At 38.9% G+C, this 22,698-nt stretch overlaps 1 protein-coding gene across 2 annotated transcripts; it reads right to left on the bottom strand.

The window, feature by feature from the left end:
* Window positions 1–1,181: 1,181 nt before the first annotated feature.
* LOC109065559 (zinc finger protein 239-like) lies at window positions 1,182–21,801 on the bottom strand. Of its 2 annotated transcripts, none has more exons than XM_042749725.1 (3): window positions 21,714–21,801; window positions 3,744–3,785; window positions 1,182–2,249 (listed from the first exon to the last, which is right to left on the bottom strand). In XM_042749725.1, exons 1-3 carry the CDS (start codon window positions 21,718–21,720, stop codon window positions 1,390–1,392), a joined length of 909 nt encoding a protein of 302 aa, XP_042605659.1. In that variant the 5' UTR covers window positions 21,721–21,801; the 3' UTR covers window positions 1,182–1,389. The 2 variants fall into 2 exon arrangements, with proteins under 2 accessions (XP_042605659.1, XP_042605658.1); XM_042749724.1 differs by lacking the exon at window positions 21,714–21,801 and adding an exon at window positions 6,202–7,272 and having other exon boundaries at window positions 3,744–4,102.
* Between the last annotated feature and the right edge of the window lie 897 nt (window positions 21,802–22,698).

The raw sequence follows: 22,698 nt of genomic DNA on the forward strand, positions 1-22,698 counted from the left end.
ATGATCAAAATGGAAAGCCCTAAACGCAATCATAATATTTCCATGGCTTTTAAGTGTAAATAAAATTATGAAATTATTCATTCTTGCTGCAAGAAAAATCAACAGACAATAAAAATGGACAATAAAATTTTAATACAAATATGAAAAGTGGAGAGATCTCTCTCTTTATTGATTAACAACACAAAGCATTTAAATTAAGGGGACAGTTGAAAAGCTAAATTACAGGATATCTTACAACTGTTATTTCTGAAATAGTGAAAGTGGAAGTTGTTTTAAAACCAACAACGAAGAACAAGTGAAATATAAATGTCAGTTTTTCTTAAGTGTTACAACCTCTTTGTAAATTTAAAAACTTTCTACTTTATAAAAGAGTAAACAAACTGTAGGTGATACAAATACATTATATATGTATATATATATATATATATATATGTATATATTGTGACGAGTCAGCTGCCTCCTCCCTGATAATCACCGGCACCCCGTCCTAAATCGCCGCCCTTCACCAGGCTCCCGATAGGAGTGGGTGTGGGAGAGAGGAGGGGCGCTGGACGAGTCAGGGCTGGCGGCGTGTGATGGGGCACACCTGAAGGACATGGAGCCCTCATCACCGCCGCTTTTTTAAAAGCCCAACGCGCCTCTCCTCGGGAGACCGGTCTCTTTCCCCGTGCATGCACACTGGTGTCCTCGTGGGTCCAGGAAGGGTGCGTTGAGGGACTCCAGCGCCACCGGAGACGTGAGCTGCCGGACCCGCGGTCCGGATGAGGACCGCACCCGTGTACACGGCCATCAGGCCAGAATGCCATGGCCGTCCATCCCCTGAAGGTGCCGCGGCCAAAGAGAAGGATGCGGCCGCTAGAAGGAGCCGCCGCCCCTCGCGCCCCGGACCCAAGAGGGGAGCGCGTGTGCGGCCACCGGACTCCGCCCCTTACCTGGACCCTTCCCTCCGTGAACACTGCCAGACCCCCACGAACCCCGCAGCACGACGAGGACACCAGATTCCCTGTTGTTTTGGACACTGTTCCCCTTTTGGACACTTTATTCCCCCTTATTCCTGTTTTTCCGTTAAATAAAAACCTCTCCGAGGCCTGACGCCACGCCCACTGTGTCTGTCGTTGGCTCGTCGCGCCACAATATATATATATTTTGGACTATTTATTTAGCCTTATTCCTGTCACAGAATGATATAGTATACAAGAATTAAACTTTTACATATTGTTCTTTGGGTAAGAAGCATCATCTCTGAGTGGATCTAAATCTTACAGATGAATCCGCAGGTCTCGAAGATGGACTTGATGTACTGTGACAAATTTAAATTATGTTTCTTAAGACAGATTAATATGGAAGAGATGCGATGTTGCACATAAAAGCACTGGACCTGGAGATAAACTACTTAATGTGATAGTTTATTTTATGACTGCGTAGAGAAGATAAATCACTGAAACTCTTCCCACATACAGTACAGTGATACGGTTTCTCTCCAGTGTGAATCCTCTCATGTGATTTCAGATGTGCTGACTGACTGAATCTCTTCTCACAGTGTGTACACTTGTAAGGTTTCTCTCCAGTGTGGATCCTCTCATGTGATTTCAGATGTCCTGTCTGACTGAATCTCTTCTCACAGTGTGTACACTTGTAAGGTTTCTCTCCAGTGTGGATCCTCTTGTGCTGCTTCAATTCTGCAGTTGTAATAAAAGTCTTCTCACACACAAAGCACATATGATCTTTCACACCAGTATGTATTTTCTGGTGAACTTTTAAATTATACAGTTGTGAAAAACTCTTTCCACATAAAGAACATGAATGTGGTTTCTCCTTCGTATGAACTTTCAGGTGATTCTTCAGGTCTGAAGTCCTCAAAAATGTCTTGCCACACTGATCACATGGGTGCAATTTCTCTCCAGTGTGGATGTCCAGGTGTCTCTTAAGGTGTCCTTGTTTTGTGAAACTCTTTCCACATTGATCACATGTGAACGGTTTCTCTCCAGTGTGGATGTTCATGTGATCCTTAAGGGTTGATGGTTGTGTAAAACTCTTCCCACACTGATCACATGTGTATGGTTTCTCTCCAGTGTGGACCCTCATGTGAAACGTGAGACTCTGTTTGCTTATCAAACTCTTTCCACACTGAGTGCAGATGAAACTTTTCTTGTCTCTACTTTTCAGTAAAGAAACTGTTTCACTCTGTGAACAAGTTTTTTCTCTACTTTTGACATCATGTTTCTGCTCTTCAATCTCCTCCAGCATGGCTTAAATGAAAGTAAAAAAGTTATAATATAAAATCATAAAAAAAATATATCAGAGAAATGTGAAGTAAAAGCAGACAATGGCTAAACAAAATTTATGAATATTTTTATTTAATATATATATATATTATATATATATATATAGATATATATATATATATATATATATAAAAAATCCAATTTTTTTTTTATATATAAATTTCTTTAAGCGAACAAGGTACAGTAATCTTCACATTATAACTTTTTTTTAAAACATAATAGGGATAAATCCATGTTTCAATTTTTTCCACAGTTATCTAACATAATAATAACATTAATAAACTATACAATAGGGATAGTTTCTCAGATGGATATTTAATTGACTAATTAATTAATTTTAAACTGACAATGTATTATCTGTCCTACACTGTTCACTCAACATGGTTAGAAAAAATGGTAAAAAAAAATAAAAAAAAAATAAGGAAAATCAGTGTCAGAGTTGTAAAGTGTATTAGGCATGTCCCAAATTCTGATTAAATAAATTGTTAAGTAAAATCGGTTTGAGAGTTTTGTTGTGTATTAGGCATGTCCCAAATTCTGATTAAAACTGTGAACTGATCTTTTTAAAAGTGACCCGTATCCGATTTTTGCATTTACACTATACACTGCTGAAACTACCAAACGTAGACGTTTCTGACTCGGAAAAGGAAGTAGTAACAGCACGAAATACAATGGATGCAGATGCAAATAAAATTAAACAGTGTTTTGCTTTCCATAATATATTGAAAAGTCAACAAAAAAAAAAATCAGCAAAACATTGGTCTCGTACGGCGGAGAAAAAAGCGCTTAAACCGTGCCTCCCCATATCTCGTGAAATGTCTTCAAACTTATTTATTTCTGTAACAACCCTGCATTTTTGCCTGCACTGTCTCTTCGCCCCAAAGACTTAAAATACATGAAACCTTGGCATTGCTCCACTGTGTGTATCCTTCGTCCTCTATCACGCCTATAATAAGTCATGTGATCTCAGTTGGTGGTGTCCACCTGAGTTGAAACGTCACTTTTTTAATGACGTACGACTCGCATTTACTGGGGAATATCCGATTTGTCTGCTTACATGGCACACGCAAATGCACGTATCCGATTCATATCCGATTTATTACCACATATGAATGAGGGCCTGAATCCGATCTGAGAAGATCGGAATCCATGCGGTTTTTTTCCTGCTTACCACGTTCACCGGTCATATCCGATCTGTGCCACATGAGAGGAAAAGATCGGAATTGGGTCACTTGAACCATGCAGTGTAAATGGGGGTTAAAACTGTGAACTGACCATTTTATCAAACTAGGAAATTGAAAGACAATTCAGTTTCAGGCCCTGCTCTGTTTCCCACACAAAGAAAGTTTCCCCTATATTACTTATTAGTTTAACTGTGTTTTTCTACTATCTGATGAACTGCCGATAACCTTAATGTCCTTCAGTCTCATTGATGAAGGATGAAGAATAAACACCAACCTGTTTGTTCTTCAGTGTGTTTGATTCTGCAGGGTTCTGGATCTCTCATGTTCTCTCTGTTCTTCATTAAACTCTGTCTCTGCAGATTTATCTTCTTCCTGATGCTTTGATGCTCGTCTTCACTTGTAGACTGATGGGAATATTCCAGCATTTATTGATGAACTGCAGTGGGAGGAGCTTCACTGAAAGTGTGCTTGTTGTGGGAGGAGCTTCACTGAAGGTGTGCTTGTTGTGGGTGGAGCTTCACTGAGGGTTTGATTGTTGTGGGAGGAGCTTCACTGAAGGTGTGCTTGTTGTGGGAGGAGCTTCACTAAAGATGTGATTGTTGTGGGAGGAGCTTCACTGAAGGAGGAGCAGATCTGCCAAAATTAAAGATAAATCAGTTACTGATTTTATTTTTTACATCAATTCACACAATTTAAGTATTTATTTTAAAATATCAATATATTTTAAGTAAATTATTTGCAAAGTGTTTTAGAATAATCCACAAATTACTTACATTTTTAAAAATATCTCATCCACATATTTTAGTCCTACATTTCATCTATACCTAGTTTTGTGGATGCAGTGTGTGAAAAAAACTGCTTATAATGGTAAAAATCCAACCACTCATTATTTTATAATCCCAATAAATCATATCAATACTATGATGTATTCCAGACAAAGTAAGCATCACACGTCATATTTTGTTTTCCAAAAGAGCTTCTTGGTTCTCTGTAAGGCTAATGTTGCTAAAGCTACCATTGTCTCTGCCTATTTTCACTAATGCTGCCTTCACGTGCTACCAGAATTATCGTAAATAGGAATGTGGTAGTTTAAAATTGCATTTGGAAGCTATGTGAGGTCAGTAACACAGTCGCCACCAGTTAAACTGTAACACCAGAAATGTCCCGCCAGAAATGTCTTGTCAGACAGGCTGCAATGCAAACAGCTTCTGTTGGATAATCTGGTTGGAATAAGAAGTAGAGTTGAGTGTCATCAGCATAGCAATGATATGAAAAAACATGCTTCTGAATGACAAATCCTAAAGATGACATGTAGATGGAGAAAAGAAGTGGTCCAAGAACTAAGCCTTGAGGAACCCCAGTAGCAAGAATTTGTGATTTAGAAACCTCACCCATCCAAGACACCCTGAAGGATCCACCTGAGAGGTAGGACTTAAACTACTGGAGTGCGGCTCCTGAGACGCCCATTTTCATGAGGGTGGACAGGAGGATCTGGTGGATAACTGTGTCAAAAGCAGCAGACAGATCCAGCAAGATGAGTACTACGGATTTGGAAGCTGCTCTTGCCAGTCTCTGGTCTTCAGTAACCTGAGAGCAGTGTGCAGTCTCAGTTGAGTGGCCGCTTTTGAAGCCAGAATTTTTGCTGTCAATGAGGTTGTTCTGTGCAAGAATCATAAAGACTTGGTTGAAAAACTTGCACAAGTGTCTTTGCAATGAATGGAAGAAGGGTCTGTACTTTTCTAAAAGGGCTGGATTTAGAGAGGGTTTCTTAAGCAGTGGGCTTACCCTAGCCTGCTTGAATGCTGTGGGAAATGTATCAAACGAGTTAAAAAAAAAAAACTCTCATACATTTCCCACAGCATTCAAGCAGGCTAGAATAAAAGAGAGGTGTTGATAATGTGAGTGAGTGCAGGTATAACTCTAATAGAAGAAATGGCCTGAAGGGAGGTGAGTGGGGATAGAATCACAGCGGACAGGTAGTAGGATGACTGGAAAGGATACGTTTAGAAATGTCTGCCTCTGAGAGTGGAGATGGAGGAGAGAGAATGAGTATTTATGGATATGAAGTTTTTGACTGTTTGTGGTGTGGAGAACTGGTCGCTGGTGGTTCTTGTTTTAATTAATAAGAATATTGCAAAATTGTCAGCTGTAAGTGTTGATGAAGGAGGGGGTGGAGGAGGACAAACAAGAGAAGAAAAGGTTTTGAAAAGCATGCGAGAGTCAGAACAGTTTTTTAATTCTGTTTGTGGTAGCATGTTGCTTTAGCAGTGGAGACACTTACAGAGAAGCAGGAGAGGAGTGACTGATATACACTAAGATCTACTAAGGCGCCACTTCCTCTCTACACCCCTGAGTCTAGAGCAGTGTTCCTAGAGAACATCAGACAGCCAGGGGGGCAGAGGAGGTGGTGTGTGCTGGTCTGTATGAAAGGGGTAAAATTTGTCTAAGCAAGATGTAAGAGTGGATAAAGAATGTCAGTAGCAGTGATAGTGTCCTGAAAACTGAGAGGGTGGAGGAAGTGAGGATGAAACCATATAGGATAGGCGAGTGGGAGAGAGTGAGTAAAGGTTACACTGAAAGGTGACCAGCAGAGGAGTGTGTGTTGTGTTTGTTGTGTCCGGAGTCAGTGTGAGGTTAGAAGTGATGAGGACGTGGTCTGACGTGTGCAACAGCGTAACTAAAGTGTTGTCAGTTTAGCAGTAGCGTGTGTAGCATAAGGTCCAATTGGTTACCTGATTTGTGAGTAGCTGTAGTAGACACGAGCTTGAGGTCAAATGAGGCAAGCAGAGAGTTGAAGTCAGCAGACTGTGGTTTATCTAGGTGGATGTAGAAGTTCCCGAGTAGTACCAGAGGAGTACCGTCCTCAGGGAAGTTTAACTTGCACTGATTAATTGTTTACATCAAGACTAGCAATGTGCACTAGTAAAGTTAACTTTCTGAATTTTAATGAGAGTAAAACAGACATTATAGTCTTTGGTCCTTCAGATTCATTTCATAATCCCAAAGCAAATCGTGATGGGCTGTCTTCTTATGTGAAGACATCTGTGAAAAACCTGGGTGTTGTCTTTGATGAGTCTCTGAAATTTGATAAGCAGATAAATTTTAGTGGTGAAATCATGCTTTTTTCAGTTGTGAATGCTAGCAAAAGTAAAGTCCTTTCTCTCCTTCAAAAATTTTGAAAAAGTAATCCATGCCTTTATATCCTCCAGGTTGGATTACTGTAATTCTCTATATGTTGGGATTAGCCAATCAAGGGTACTCTAAACCAGGACCACATCACTCCAATTTTATGCTCTCTGCACTGGTTACCCGAGTGCCACAGAATTTATTTTAAAATTTTACTCTTAGTGTACAAATCTCTGAATGGTTATGGCCACATTTTAACTTTCTGACCTATTGACTGGACATTAGGGCTGGGTGATATATCTAACGATATGATCATGCGCATCTAGTCAGTAAATCTGGTTCCGTGATTACCGCTAAATCGCCATCACCTGCTTTCAAATGGAGCGACATTTAATAGACAGAGCTGTAGATCACTGACAAGCTACGCAATATCGCGTTCATTATTGCCTTCGATGAATACGCAATATGAACGTGATATTGCATAGCTTGTCTACCTATTTTTCAAATTTCCCGAAAACGTCCCAGCACGACATCCGAAGGGTTTTCCCAGATCGCATCACATTTGACTATTCAACACAAAGAGCCATTTTGATTTCAGTTTGGTTTTGTGGCTTATATCACTTTTAAAATATAATGATCTTTATTTTCATTGATCTGTGCTTCTTTGATCAATCTAACGCAATTTGCCAAAATGAAAGAGCCGCCAGTGTATGTACATGCCAGAACACCCATCTAACTAAGCAGTTAACTTACCTAGACAAAATCAATCATATACATACATAGTATTAACTGTAGTAACAATAAAACTCAAACTTATTTGTTATAATTTACTCGCACAATATAAGAAATTGTGTGTCAGCCATGATCTGAAGCTTGGAGGGGGCGGGAACGGAAAACAAAGATGGCTGTCAGATCAGGGAAAATCTTTTAAACCATAAATCTCGGATATGGACATCAGTGGTCACAGTGTCTTTACGGGTAACGCAAATCAATGATGATTGTGAAAACTTAGTTTAAAGTGACTAATTCGGTTAATCAGACTTACCTCACAAAAATTGTTAGCATTGTACAAGAGTTCAACAATCACTTTATTTAAGTCGGGATGAAATATAAAATGTGTCAGAGTAACCAAGTCATGCAATATTTTCAGAGTGTGCAGTGCTAAACCAGATAGATGCCTTTTTTGTATCAATTCAGCCCCATTTACACACTGGCTGAATGTTCCCTGTCCCCTATACAGTGCAACTTTGGCCAATCACCAATACAGCAATGCTAAATTCTGTAGAATGTGACGATTACAGATTTTGCTTCAGTGGTATTATAGTGCACGGATTTAGAGAGCATTTGATGGACAGAAGATAGGCAGGGGGGGAAATGATAAACTGATGTGATGTTTGACATTGATCAATTTTAGCTGACGTACCTTACAGAGAAGGACAACCGGAGGGACTGCTAAGTTTTGACTGCTTATCATCCCTAATGAGTTAAAAGTGTACAATACTGGAACATGCATAGAACATTTATAAAATGTAAGGCAATCATGAGTACCATACTAAAAGCCTCTCTCGCACTTAATTTACCCTTCAGGGGGTGTAATTCATTTAATAAAGTTCCTTATCCTACAGTTCACCTTTGCACGATTATTAAAGAAATTCACATTGTCTAGCTTGAGTTAGGGATGCAGAGGCACATTTTTTTATATATCAAAATCAGTAACAGTAAATTGTTGCCTTTCAATTTATCATGGACAATTGACTCTGACCAATCTTACATACCATATAGCAGGCATGAAAGATACTAGATGGGTTTTTAAGTAGCATTTGAATGAAAAACTCTGATTCATAATACATAAAGTAATTGCAACTATCAGTGTTCATTGGTTATACGGAAAAGTACAACCCATATTCAGCCGTGACATTACTATAGAACAACATAAGACTACAAAATGTAGAAAAAAAACTCTAGTGATATCCCACATTCATGGGCACTATGATACCATGGTGATAGATAGGACCGTAAGGTAGAGAATTGCCGAGTCTTATCCTTTCTGCACTGTGTTCATTGTCGTCCGTGAGAATGTCTAGTTTTTTGTGCAGTAAATGTGTTATTAGTAGATGCAGAGAATTTCATGATTGTGGGATGTCATTAGATAACAGAATTGGGAAAGCAGCTAACTACTGAATATCTTTGGCACGCGTACAAATAAACACAGGGTTATTGACCTCATGTTTTGGAACTTTAAATAATAATTTTTTAGTAGAATCGAAGTGTAATTCAGTACGTATCTAGCATAATCAAGTTATTTTTTGTTTGTTTTTAGTACATACCGATTATGTTTTTAAGTGATAGAAATGCCTTTGTTAACTTTATGATTAAATTTGTTGGCGAGTTTTCAGGAGATTTTTTTTTTTTTTTTTTTTTTTACTTTTTTTTTTTTTTTTATGTATAGCTTAATCGCAATACATACTACATTTAACATGGCCGATTCCCCGATGCCAGAAGTCATACACTGTCAACGTGAAATAGACTTCTATTTACCTTTCGCGCTTCACACATGGAACCATAGGTCACAGCGCTCTTGGTTTGTACAGTGCAGTAAATCCATTTGACTTAAATGATGGGTTCAAAATGGGTCAACTTGGATTTATTTACGTACCTTTATCCTTTTACAGCCCAGCCTGTCTTTTGCACACACACAAAATTGCTTCAGTCGTCACCGCTGTTTGGCTTTAAACTGCTTTAAGTTGGTGCCGATCAGGTCTTGTGTTGATCGCTCCTATTAACCGGTTTTTGTTGCGACTGGTTCGCACACTGGATCTCACGGCGGCTGTTTCACAGTGCGTTTGCCACTACAAGCTTTCAACTCTGCGCTCAGCTCCTGCGGGCAACGCTTCAACGCCACTGCTTTGGGGCGTTTCAGATTTAGGCCACGGCACCGCCTCTGTGGGGTTTCTTCTTTCGCTTCTTCGTCCTAACCTGGCGGTTTTCGGCAAACATAAACCGACGACCTCTTATGAATGGGCGCCATCTAGCGTACAACCACTTAAAATTTTTTAAAATGATGTGATGGATTGAAACGTAGCTCATGTGACAGAGCCTGAATTAATAAAAACCAAGTAGGGTTAAAACCAAACCAAAAATTAAAAGGGCATTTCATTTTCGCAATCATATGACATGAATCACAACTGGTTCCGCGCCCTCCTTTTTCCTACGGCTCTTCATTTATTCAGTTGGCTATGATATACAACTGTTTGCGAATCTAGTATAGGTTTCCTATGATAAATGTAATTTATTTTTTTTTTATTATTTCTACCCCTACTGGATTGCATGCAAGTAATAATAATAATGCTCCGATTCACCCATTTAAATCTCTTTTAATTACGATTGCCTTCATAACAACTAATTAAATTATAAAACAATTTTTGGCAGAAAAAGAAACACCAGAAAACGAAAGGAAAGTCTGAGGGTTATTGAAACTGGCTCCTCCACTGTTTTTGTCACTTGTCATTTCATGGACGGGAATATATCACCAAAAGGACTGTCATTATCATAAGGCCCCCGTTAAGATGGGGTTAGCGGGGGGGGGGGGGACCGGGGCAGGTTTGGGGGGGGGACCCCACGGGGGGGGGGGGGGCGCCCGGAGCAGCGGTTGTTACCAGTGGGACCTGTTCAACATTAGTATTTGTATATTTATTTCTATTTTATTTATTTTTGTGCTAATTTACACCAACTGTGTTCAGTTCTTTCCGTTTTCACGTTTGATAGGTGTCCATTTTTCGGACAGAACCCGACCTAATTAAAATGTAAAATAGCACTGCATAGTCTTCATCTGTACAAAATTAAAATATACAATCTCAACCAAAAGATTAGCCGGCATTCCGTATACAACTTTCAACATCTTTCTCACATTATCAGTTTATTTGGTTAATCAAGTTACATTTATGCATGTTAGCAGACACTTTTATCCAAAGCTCACTTACAGTGCTGTCAGGCTAACTTTTTTGTTTTTTTTTTTTTTTTTGTTTTTTACTACTGACCATGTGGTTTCCCTGGGAATCGAAACCCCCCACAAAACTTTGGTGCTGCTAAACACAATGCTCGTTACCACAAAATACACCACACAAATATGGACAAGAACGAAGAGGTTAAACTGTCCAGAACAGATTCATCGTGGCTAATGTCAGACTACCTTTTGATAGAAAGGTTTTGTAATGGCAATTACAATCGCAACCCAAAAAGTCAGAAAGACAATTTTTGGTTCCCATTTTTTTTTATGTTCTATTTTATCTTTATCTGCAATTTCATTGGTACCACATGACACTCGCCCTGAATACCTGCTTTCGCGGTTGAATACACTTATCGGTCATAAGCTTCCCGTGTTCTTATCTTTGCTATACTCAACTTACAGAAATTAATTATAGGGTGTCTGAAACCTACTAGTAAAAAAAAAAAAATAATAATATATAATATATATATATTATATATCAGAATATATTATACACAACACACATATAGCGAGGTCATTCTGAATAATGTTGTCTGAATAATGTTGGTTTATACTGTTTGCATTAAGCGGCTGTCTAACACACGCACAAAGTTAATTCAGTCAAACAGCATAGAAGCGGAGGGAGGTTCTGCGGGTTCTTCTGCAGTTTATTGTGACTTTAACAGTGTTACAGCCGCTACGTAGTAGCTAAATTAAGGAGTCGCTGTCGATCTTAGCTTGAAGAGGCAATCTGAATGCATTCCACTTTCAATACACACCACAGATAACTGTTTACTTTCACTTTGTTTAGACATAACCTGCTTTTAACAGTCTTTTTCTTGTTTTCTGAACCAACTCTAACTTTCACCCTAGACAGGGATTTTGAACGTTTGGTAGGATATCTGTCGGTACAATAAGCAAAAAAGAAAGGCACCAAACGGTGTTGATACAAAGTTGAAGGTTTTGAGACACCGCCTTCTCACAATCACTATGCGTGACCCCCTAACACCAGGAACACCACGGTGCTGAAAATTGGACTTTCACATCCTGTTTCTTGTTTGTTTAAACTACTATGCAACTTTTTAAAGGATTAGTGATCGCCGAGAAACCACACGTAGTTTGCCTACGGTGAATGCTAGTCAAAAAATATCAATTTTATTTGTTTATGTTTACAGGCCTATAACCTATTTACCCTACTTGCTTTAATTAGACAATTGACTTCTCGGGACGTGTAAACTTTAAAATATGGACCCGTGAGGGGAATTCATAAATTCTTCAAAAGTCATTTTGTGTTCAATATAGACCTTTGCAGAACCTTCTTCAATCCAAACAAATTACTAATTTGAAACATATTTTCTGTATTTTTTTTTTTACCTTTCTGATTCAACGCAGATTCTGAACTGTTTAGAACTCTTCCTGAGTGCGTTCTCACGCAATGGGAACCTTACTCTCAACGGACTCTATCTGGACAACTTTATGTACAATCTCATTTAGGAGTGTCAATGGTCCGCACTTGAGAAAATACTTGATGGAGAATATGGCGGGTTAATGCACTTATAAGTCTGCAGTCCACAATAAAGCAAAGAAGAGGAAGAAGAGACTTCCTCACGCACCCCTGCTACTGAGAAACGCACCAGGAGGCTCAGTTGATGCACAAATGAGTTTTTGCAGAAAACCTTATTCAATGATTTTTGCTTCTCAAAGAAATGTAACCGTTAAATTAAAGAAAGATACGTTAAAAGAAGATGTTATTAAAGGGTTTCATTTACAATCCAAATTGATGTTCTAACGTAAATAATATCTCATTGTACAACGTTAAGAATTGTTGATTCATGAAAAATGTAATATGGTCGTCTTTCTATTGTTTGGGTTTCTGATTAAAATCGTCTACTACTTTTGCATTCATACTTTTTGCGTTGTTTATTTTTATTTGTAAACAGAACATTTGAACAGCTCTCAGTATCTTAGTTAGGGATAACTGTCCCTTCGAGTCCTTCAAAAAAGCAAGTGATATTGAACTGAATTTTGAATAAAAAATGTATTCCTACACAAAACAAATATTATCCTTGGTACTCGTTGGAAAGCCATTTTGTTCTTATAAAAAAAGGTAGTAGTGGTGAGTTGCTTTTTTAACCTGTTTTTATTATGAGCGTGTAACCATCTACTTTTGTCCTGTTTCCGCATTGCATACCATATGTGTTGATTTTCATGCATGCCTCGAGTATATAGGGGGTAAAGCATTCAAGCAAATCGATAACGGCAGCTTAATTGTAAATATTCGTGAGAGCTGGCTTTCATGCCATATGCGCGCCGGGGCTGTGGAAGTAGGGCTATCCTAGGCGGATTATGACAAAAGAAACAGAGTCACTTTTACGTCAACGTTGAAAAACCTACCAGAACACAGAGCAGTGAGTCTGAATGGAATTGTGGACCCCTGCACACTCTAAATGGTGCTAATATTATACACAACTCCATTGTGGGTTTGACAAATGATTCAGTTTGAAACTTGAATAAAAAGCATTAAAAACCGTACAGGTGCATTATAATGTGTGTGTAAAGATGAATAATTATTTCAGTAATTCAACCTCAGAATTGTGAAACGGAATGTGATCAGTTTGTTGGCACTGGCCTGGGTGGTATGGAAGCCCCATGATTTCTTTGACAGTTGGCCCTCAGCCCCATCGTTGCCATTTTTCTGTGTGGTCTCCTTGGTTTTTTTCTTTCGCATTTTCCTCTTGAGGCAGTACCTCATATGCTTCCTCTCTGTGGTTCAGGTCTGGTGAGTTTGCGGGGCCAGTCAAGCACAACCAACACCATTGGTCCATTTAACGCACTTTTGTTTGCCCTCCTTTGTGCATGTGGGTAGCTGCCAAAATCCCCCCCCCACCCCTGCCTGGAAAATGAAATTCCATCTTCAAAAAGCTGGTCAGCAGAAGGAAGCATGAAGTCTCCCACTCCTTTAGTTCCAAATTTCTTTCTTGGTAAAACGGAGTGCAGTGGACTTTGGTTGTCTCAAAAAACACAATGGAACCAACACCAGAGCATGACTTGACATTTGCACCCGCAAAATCCATCAACAGACTGTGGAAACTATAACACTTGGACTTTCAAGCAACCTCCTGGGCTATGAGCTTCTCTCAGGCCCTTGCCGCCAGACCTCTTAAGGACCTTGGTTTCCAACATTGAAATATAACAACTTGCTCCCTCATCTGAAAGACGAGGGCACTTTGGACCAACTGTGGCAACAGTCCCCGTCTTCTTCTTCTCGTCTTAGCCCAGTGTAAGATTTCTCTGACCGTTGTCTTGGTGATCATGCACATTTCTTTGACACCGCCTGTTTGTGTTGGCTCCTTGATGCCCTTGACCCCAGCCTCAGTCCATTCCTTGTGAATTTCACCTCAAAGTCTTGAATCTCATTTTTGCTTGACAATTCCTCATAAGGCTGTGGTTCCCTTCTTGGGTTTTGGGTTGGGCTTATCTTTTTTTCTTTCCACACTTTTTTCCTTTGCCACTCCAACTCACTGCCTGCTAACATGGCTCTGGATACAGAACATTCTCGTGAACTGCCCCAAGCTTCTTTTGGCAATGAATGGTTTGTGGCTTTACCCTCCTTGTGAATGGTGTCAATGAGTGTGGTCTTTCTGGACAACATCTGTCAACTCAGCAGTCTCTTCCCCCCCATGGATGGTAGCCTAGTGAACCAAACTGATGAGACCATTTTGAATGCTCAGGAAAACTTTGCAAGGTGAAGTTGATTCTGATTATCTGCTGCATGCTTTGTCAACCACTATTCTAATTTGTTGAGATAGTGAATTGGTTGAGGTTTTGTTCAAAGGGTAGCCAAAAGCATTACATTAAAAAAGAACCAAATACTTATAAACTACTTCAGTCTGGTGGTGCATTGAAGTTATTTAATATAGTTTTAATATAGTTTTATCAACAATTTGAGTTGAATTACTGAAATAAATGACTTTTGTTACCATGACATGGCTAATTTATTGAGTGGGCCACCTGTACAAACAAAGGTGGTGTGGAGGTTACAACGTAGCAATGAGAATTTTATGACCTCCATGTTTTTCGTTAACTTTTTACGGTTTATCATTATGCAAGACAATATGGCAGAGTTTCGCTGCATGAAGCCCACAAGCTCGCGCATCAATGGGCTACGGTACTTCTTTCCTCTCCCATAATGGTAAACAAATTTAAATGAATAAAATGCTGAGATTTATTTAACCTGTGACAAGATGATTGATAGGCTGGTTTACAGTTTAAACTGTTCAACAAGTAGTGCTCTGTTGAAGACACAACTGTATGACCTGATAGTATGTTCCCAAAGCTTGCCTACTCTTCTACTCACACACTCCTAAGTTTGTTATCTTTTTCTTCACCCCAAAAAAGAACATACTTTAAGGGTGTAGTATAAGTAGGCAACTTGGCAAAAACACAGCAACAGGCGGTACTGGTTTCGCAGAAAGGGGAAAACATTTATTACAATTGGTTGTGTAAACTTAAAGGTGTGAAGCGGAAAACATTTTCATTAATCTGTACTAGGCCTGACCTACCAGGTTTAATACAGTTTCACATGGTCACCCATGCCATTGCATATAATGAAAACATGCAAAGTACATTTTACCTTTTGGCATAGAATTTTTTTTGAATTGAACAATTGATTTCAGCTCAGTAATCCACCAGTTCAGCAAACACCTCGGAAACCAAAGGCTGAGTCAAAATCCTTGCCTTGCCTACTTTTCATGCAGTGATTGGATATTGCCCGCCGTTGGGTGTCTTGTTATAGTGCCATAAAGTTTGAGGAATGCCCCAACATTTTTGACGCTCTCCGCTCCTCGGCCCTGCTCTCAACGCTGTTCTCCATGCTGCTTTCCAATCCCATAATGCAGCAATCGCGCAAGCGTTTCACCCCCAGCGCTCAAGCCTTCCATAGAAGCAATTAGAAACACCTTCTTATGAAACACTCGATCTGGCTGCGCTCTGCAATGTGTCAGTTGAAACACCAAACCAAAAAGTTAGTGCTCGCTAGCAGTCGTCACGCATAGCCAGACCCCTTCAGACTGAACTCTACTGAATGGCTTTGAATCCATGTCAGCTGTCACATTGCCCAAGACCTGCCCCATGATCGCATGCCATGTTGACTGACATATTAACACACCAATCACAGTTTGTTTCGTTAAGCAAATTCATGTTTCGAGAAAATGTAAATGTCAACCAAATATTTGACAATACTCTTGAGTATCCCCTATCCATTCATTTAGTTGATCCTGGATAAGCGCATTGTTCGTCACAGTTGTCAATGGCTTTCCCTTCATTCAGAGAGGGGGTTTGGCGTCACACAACACAAGCATTTTTGTTTACCCCGGGCAAGAAACGTTAAAGAATGCGACACACATGTGGCCCTGGAAATCATACTGGTATAATTCCATCTGAATCCCCTAATGACCACTACGCCACTCCTGAAGTCGTTTTTTCCACTTTTTTGTGTCCCATAGCATCCAGACAGTTAGCCAATGGGTCCGTGGGTGTGACGTTGAGGCTGAGAAGCAGTGCTCGCAATGACCGAGTAAATAGCATCCGGTGGTTTTCGTATCTCGTTATTGCACAATAAACATATATAGCACACCCATTTTTTCAAATTCTTCATATTATATTTATCAAGGAAAATATATCACGATAGTTTATCCTTATCAATTATCACCCCGTCCCCTGTTACTAAGTATTCATATTAAGCATTAATATTTACATATTTATAATCCACTAGTAAAGTAACTTTTTAAGTAAATGAATTTGAAATGTGTTTATACGAATCCACAAATTCGATTTCATTGTATTTCAACAGAATGTTATCCACATATTGTATAACCCCTTAAACATCACCAAAGATTTGGCCCCACACCTGCACGCAGATTATTGTGGTTTCACTTTCGTGGTACCAGCATGTTAAAATATCATTACGTCTCATAAACTTGATCTGGACAAACTGTGCATCATTATCAAGGTTAAAGGACGGCTAGCTTCGATATTTTGACCACCTGTTTTGATAAGCACATATGTTGGGCCGTGACAGTAATTTATCAGCAGGGCGGCAATAATAAATCCGTAAGTGTGCAGTAATTTGGAAGAAAAATTCAACCTTCTCATGCATTTCATATTCATCAAGTCTGCAGTGATGGATTTATTTGTTGTTCAACAATTTCTTACACCTGAAAACATGTTTCAAAAGGTATTATAGTCAAAAGATGCAAGACATGGAGATATATGATTATAATTTCAATGTTTTACATTCTCCATAATATTTCTTTCTTCAGACAGAATCATAATCCTTCTATTCCATGTTTTTTTTTCCACTGGATTTTACAACTAAGCTGATGAAAATAGCGCAGCTCCCTGGTCGGTTTCTGTGTGTTTGCCCTTGTGGCCTGCTCCGGCTGCTCTGCGTTAGGGGATTTACCATTCTTCCGTGTCTCTCAATCTGATTGACCAGGCTACCCACAAACAGAAATGGTCTCTTACTTGCTCCCCAAAATAATCCATATTAATAAACAGCACGAATTAATTGATAGAAATTGTTTTGTATGTGATTTTTCGTGAGATTTGGGGTATTATTAATTACATAGACGAACAAACTGTCATCTAGAAATGCCTATCCTTGAGGCCGTGATATGAACAGGCTATAAATCCGCATATTTTCAACAACAGTAAACAACCAAATTCCACATGAAGATGGCAAAGGAGGTTATTACAAACCCTCAATGGAGTTTTTTAAACAGTGATTTTTGAGTAAGGGTGACGTAATAATGTCTAATGGTTATGTCGCTTGATGCTACGGTTACGTTAATGGTCCAGAAACAATATTAGCTCAATGGTTCATCCACAACTGGTCCAGCTGGGGGGACCAACACGTCGCTGTGACAACGCTGTTAAACTTTATGACTGGTAGACCTCAACAGTACGGACGGCAGGTAACACATCCAACACCATCCCACTGTGAACACTGGGACCCCAAGTGTTGCTGAGCCCCCTCCTCTTCACTCTGCTGAGCCACGACTGCCCACCTTGTCACACAACTCCAACACTCTTTCATTAAGTGTCGATGACACACCATAGTGGTCTCATCAGCATCAGAGATGAGACAAACTGTTGGACAAAGTGAGCCGCCTGGCCGGGTGGTTGCAGTGCAACAAATCTCTCTCTGAACGTGGAGAAATATCAGAAGGAGAGTAGTGTGAATAGACTTCAGGAGAGTTTGGGCGCACACTCAGCATGTTCCTCTAGACCATCAACGGTGCGAACTTTGGAGAGAGTGAGAGCAGGCACCAATTCCCTGGGGTGTGTACATCACAGAGGACCTCTCCTGGACCCCATGCAAACACCAAGCAAGCATTCATGCACAGAAAGCATACCAGCATCTCTTTTTCCTCTCGCAAGTACTGAGTAGGGAGCGTAAGAGCCCATGCCCCCAGGCATGTGCACTTCTCTACAGAGGCACCATCGTGGCATCCTGACTATTTTGCCGCACGTTGTGTATGGTGCCTGCAACGCATCCCAAGCCGAAGACTCTTCAACGCCACAGTGAGAGGCAGGCTGAGAAGGACGTTGGTGTTCTCTCCCCTCCCTCCGTGGACATTTATGGAACCTGTCTGACCTGCAAGCCCTCTGCTCACAGGTGGCATTCCGCACACACCCATTACACACAGCTTCTTCAGTCTGCTAGACATCAGGTGAGACTGAAGTGAAACAAAGCTTCATCCATTAGGCTGTCAGAAAGCTGAACTCCCTCCCTCCGACCTGCCCCCACCCTCCCCTCTTTTACCCCAGTCACCACTCTGGACTGTGAACGCCCCTCCACTCTTTGCCCCCCCCCCCCCCACACATCTCCTCACACATCCCCAGGCTCCCTTCCCTCCCCCCTCCCAAGAACAAACTGTGACCTGCACCCAGACATCTTGTTGCAGCTGGTCTGCTCCGCTACCTCCATTCAACTACCTATTCACAATTAGTTTAAATAAATAACAGCTTTTTTTGTCACTTTATCGAGATTTTTCTGCACTGGTTGTTTACTTCATTGGTTTGCAGTCTATCTGCCATGTGCCTGTTTTGCTGCATTATTTAACTTTGATTTGTATTTTTTTGTACAATGCTTTTTTACATTTTACTGCTATATGTCATAGTTGTATTTTATATTTAATATATATAGATCTGTATTTTTTATGCTCTTTTAAAGTGTTATCTGTTGCACCAAGGGTCTGAGAGGAATGCAATTTTAATTATCGTATTAATTTGCTGTAGATGTGGACTAATTGCAATAAGCAGGCTTGACTTGACTTGAATCATGAATTCAGCAGTATAATGAATGCGGTAAACAGGATCTATTGACATAATAAGAGGGGGTTTTTCAGCGCTGATTTATTGATGAGTCTCAGACTATAAACCCATTAAATAAGCCATTCGACCAGCAGCGATCACTCATTTTATTCTGGGGGTTTGTGGTAAAAACTGATTGTTTGAGTCAAAAATGTATGCTGAAAGCCCATTAAAGCCTCCACTAAAAAAAATTTTAAAAATTATTTCGAAATATATAAAAAAAATACCACAAATAAAAACAGTAAAAATTTATTTTTATCAGACATCATTTTTTGCCCAATGAAACAAAAAAAATTTAGTTTTTCTAATAACACAAAACAAAAAAAATATTTCCCCTCTGTTTACAAGCCTTTTTTAGATACCAATAAGTTTAAAGGACATTGCACGAGACAGATAAAACATTTGGGAATGCCCCCCGAAAACTATAAATATTTTCAATTCAAAACAAAAACTCTTCACGTTTTCTTCCATGTGATAGGCACCCCGGGTTAAAAATTTTTTACAATGCTTTCAGATTTTTTTTCGGGAAAATTCTATACAAAGAAAGTAATTGAACTTACTGTGATTGTTTTTTGATGATTCAATAAGCTGATGAATGACTGAAACTCTTCCCCCCTGTGTGGATATTTTTTTTCTACAGTGTGGTCCCCATGTCTTTTCGGGGTTTTGACCGGGTGAATGTCTTTGCAGGAACCTTGTAAGGTTTCTCCATGTGGTCTCCCTAATTTTAAATTTCTTCCCCACAAGTTTGTCGCTTGACACTTTTTTGGGTTTCTCTCCAGTGTGGATCCTCTGGGGCTGCTTCAACCCCCATCCTAATAAAAAACTTCTCACCTCAAAACAATATTTCTCTCAACACCCGGGCCCCCCTGAGAAATTTTTTAAAAGCTGCAGTTGTGAAAAAATTTTTTCCCACAAAAGTTGGGTTTTTCCCCTTTTAATGTACTTTCTTGATCCTTCAGGGGAACCCTCGAAAATGTTTTTTTCCCTTGATCCTGGGGCAGTTTCTCTTCATGTGGGTGTTGTGGTTTTTAAGGTTTGATGTTGTGGAAACTCTTCCCCACTGATCCGTAAAAAGGCTCTCTATGTGGGTCCTCATGTGAACACTGATATTTTGCATGTCCTTTCCACACGATCCAGTGAATGGTTTTCCAGTGTGGGTCCTCTGTCCACTGATCCCGTTTGTGTGAAACTCTTCCCACCCGATCCAGGTTGGGGTTTTTCTCCAGGGGGACCCTCGTTAAAGGGAACTCTGTTTGCTTTAAAAAATCTTTCCCACTGAGTGCAGATAAACTTTTCTGACTCTACTTTTCAGTAAAGAAACTGATTCGTCTGTGAGCAAGTTTTTTCTCTATTTTGACATCATAATATTTCTGCTCTTCACGCTCCGCCAGCAGGCTGAAATGAAGTAAAAAAGTTTCAATAAATTAATCATAAGAAAATCAGCGAAATGTGAAGCAGACAAAGGGCTACACAACCTTTATGATAGTTTATGTATTTTATAAATCTCTCGTTCCTGAACCAGGTACGGTAGCTTCAAATATACTTTTTTAACATTAAGGCACAAATCCAATGGTTCTGATAGTAGAACTACATATTTGATCAACTCCACAATTATCTAACAGAATAAACATAAAAACCCAACCATATGGCGCAGTTATCTAAAATGAATCTTCAGTGACTAATATAATTAATTTTTAAAAAACCACAATTGTATTATCTTCAGAAAAGTGTCGGCACCCAGGAAGTGACATCATTTACACTCTTTCTAGAGGCAGGATGGGGAAAATTATATTAATCTATTGGTGCTATTGACTGTAATTCATCAACCCTGTTACCAAAGTGTGTTTGCTTTAATTTATTATAAATCAACCACTCGTTTTAATCAAATCAGATGTTGTCTTTATTTTACTATGTTTAATGTTTATTATAGTATATTGGTTAAAAAAACATGTGACCCTGGAGCACAAAAGCATCATAAGTAGCACGGTTTATTTGTAGGAATAGACAACCACCCACACGGAAATGGGTCAAAATTAATGATTATTTTCTTTATGGTAAAAATCATTAGGATATTATTAAAGATCACGTGCCCAGTAAGATATTTTGTGTAAATTTCCTGCTGTAGCGAATATCACAACTAAATTGGTTTGATTAGTAATATCCATTGCGAAGAAGTTTCATTTAGACAGCCTTTGAAAGGTGAGTTTTTTAATTTTTTTTATTGTTTTTGGTGGGGTCGAACCCTCAGATATTCCAAATTTTTATTATTTGTATTTGTATCTCGGGCGGGCCAAATAGTGTCCTATCCATAACAAACCAAACATCAATGCTTAAACAAAAGCCTACAGTATTTATCAGCTTTCAGATGATGTTTTAAATCTCAGTCTAAAAAAATGACCCGTATGACTGGTTTTGTGGTCCAGGGTCCACAAATAAGGAAAATCCCCCAGTGTGAGAGTTGTAAAAATGTATTTAGGCATGTCCCAAATTCTGATTTATGTTTACAAAAAACGTGAACTGACCATTTGATCAAAATAGTAAAATTAAAGACAATTCAGTTTCAGAACCTGTTCTGTTTCCAGCACAAATAATGTTTCCCCATATTATTTATTAGTTTAACTGTGTTGTTCTACTATCTGATGTACTGCTGATAAACTTAATGGTTCTTCTTAGTCTCATTGATGAGGGATGAAGAATAAACTAACCAACCTGTTTTGTTCTTCAGGTGTGTTTGATTTCTGCACGGTTCTGGATCTCTCATGTTCTCTCTGTCCTTCAATAAACTCTGTCTCTGCAGATTTCACTTCTTCCTGATGCTTTGATGCTCGACCTCACTTGTAGACTGATGGGAATATTCCAGCATTTATTGATGAACTGCAGTGGGAGGAGCGTCACTGGAAGATGTGATGCTCCTCCTTTAGTGAAGCTCCTCCCACAACACAGATCTGCCAAAAATAGTTTATTACATCAATTAACACAATTTAATTATTTATGTTTAAATATCAAAATATTTTAAAGTAATTAATAATAATCCACAAATTCCTTTATATTTTTAAAACATTTCATCCACATGTTTATATTCCAACATTTTATCTTACCTCTTTATTATCATATAGTTAACAAAATATAGTAAAACCTTAGGATTTCAGCCTTTAAATGATACCATATATAAACAATGTAAGAAAAAAATTAAAATAAACAAACTTAGAAAATAAAATTTACAAATTTATTTTAACTTAATAAAGTTTCACTTAACAACTTGTATTTATTTATTGTGTTTTAGTTTTTGTGTGTAAAGCATTGGTTTATTACAGATTTATAAAATAATGTTATGATTACCTATAATGTCACAATAGCTGATCTTGTTTGTTTTTGCTTAAGTCCTGTTAACAGTAGTAAGATTAGCTTAATGTGGCACTTACGCAGATCTGAAGTCATCAGTTATAATGAATGAGGTGAAAACAGGCTCTATTCATGAAATAAAGAGATTTTCAGCAGCTGATAATGTTTGATATAAACACCATTAGAAGCCATTCAGGAGCAGCAGCAGATCATCTCACTTTTATTCTGAGTGTGTTTGCTGATCGAAACTGATTGTTTGAGTAAGAATATATGCTGATAACCCATAAACATTATCTAATGTTACTATTATTTTTACCAAATGATACAGAAAATGCCAGTAATATAAAGATAATGAACAGACAGACCTCCCCCTTTATTGACTAAGAATATGGCAAAG

This window comes from Cyprinus carpio, chromosome B22 (genome assembly GCF_018340385.1).
Source record: "Cyprinus carpio isolate SPL01 chromosome B22, ASM1834038v1, whole genome shotgun sequence".
Classification (NCBI taxonomy): Eukaryota; Metazoa; Chordata; class Actinopteri; order Cypriniformes; family Cyprinidae; genus Cyprinus; species Cyprinus carpio.

Bases quoted from the DNA above. Each gene is read 5' to 3' on its own strand.
- LOC109065559 (XM_042749724.1), bottom strand. From the start codon at position 3,894: ATGCTGGAATATTCCCATCAGTCTACAAGTGAAGACGAGCATCAAAGC. The intron at 2,250-3,743 runs GTTGGTGTTTAT...CTTTCATTTAAG, and splicing joins ACACACTGAAGAACAAACAG to CCATGCTGGAGGAGATTGAA.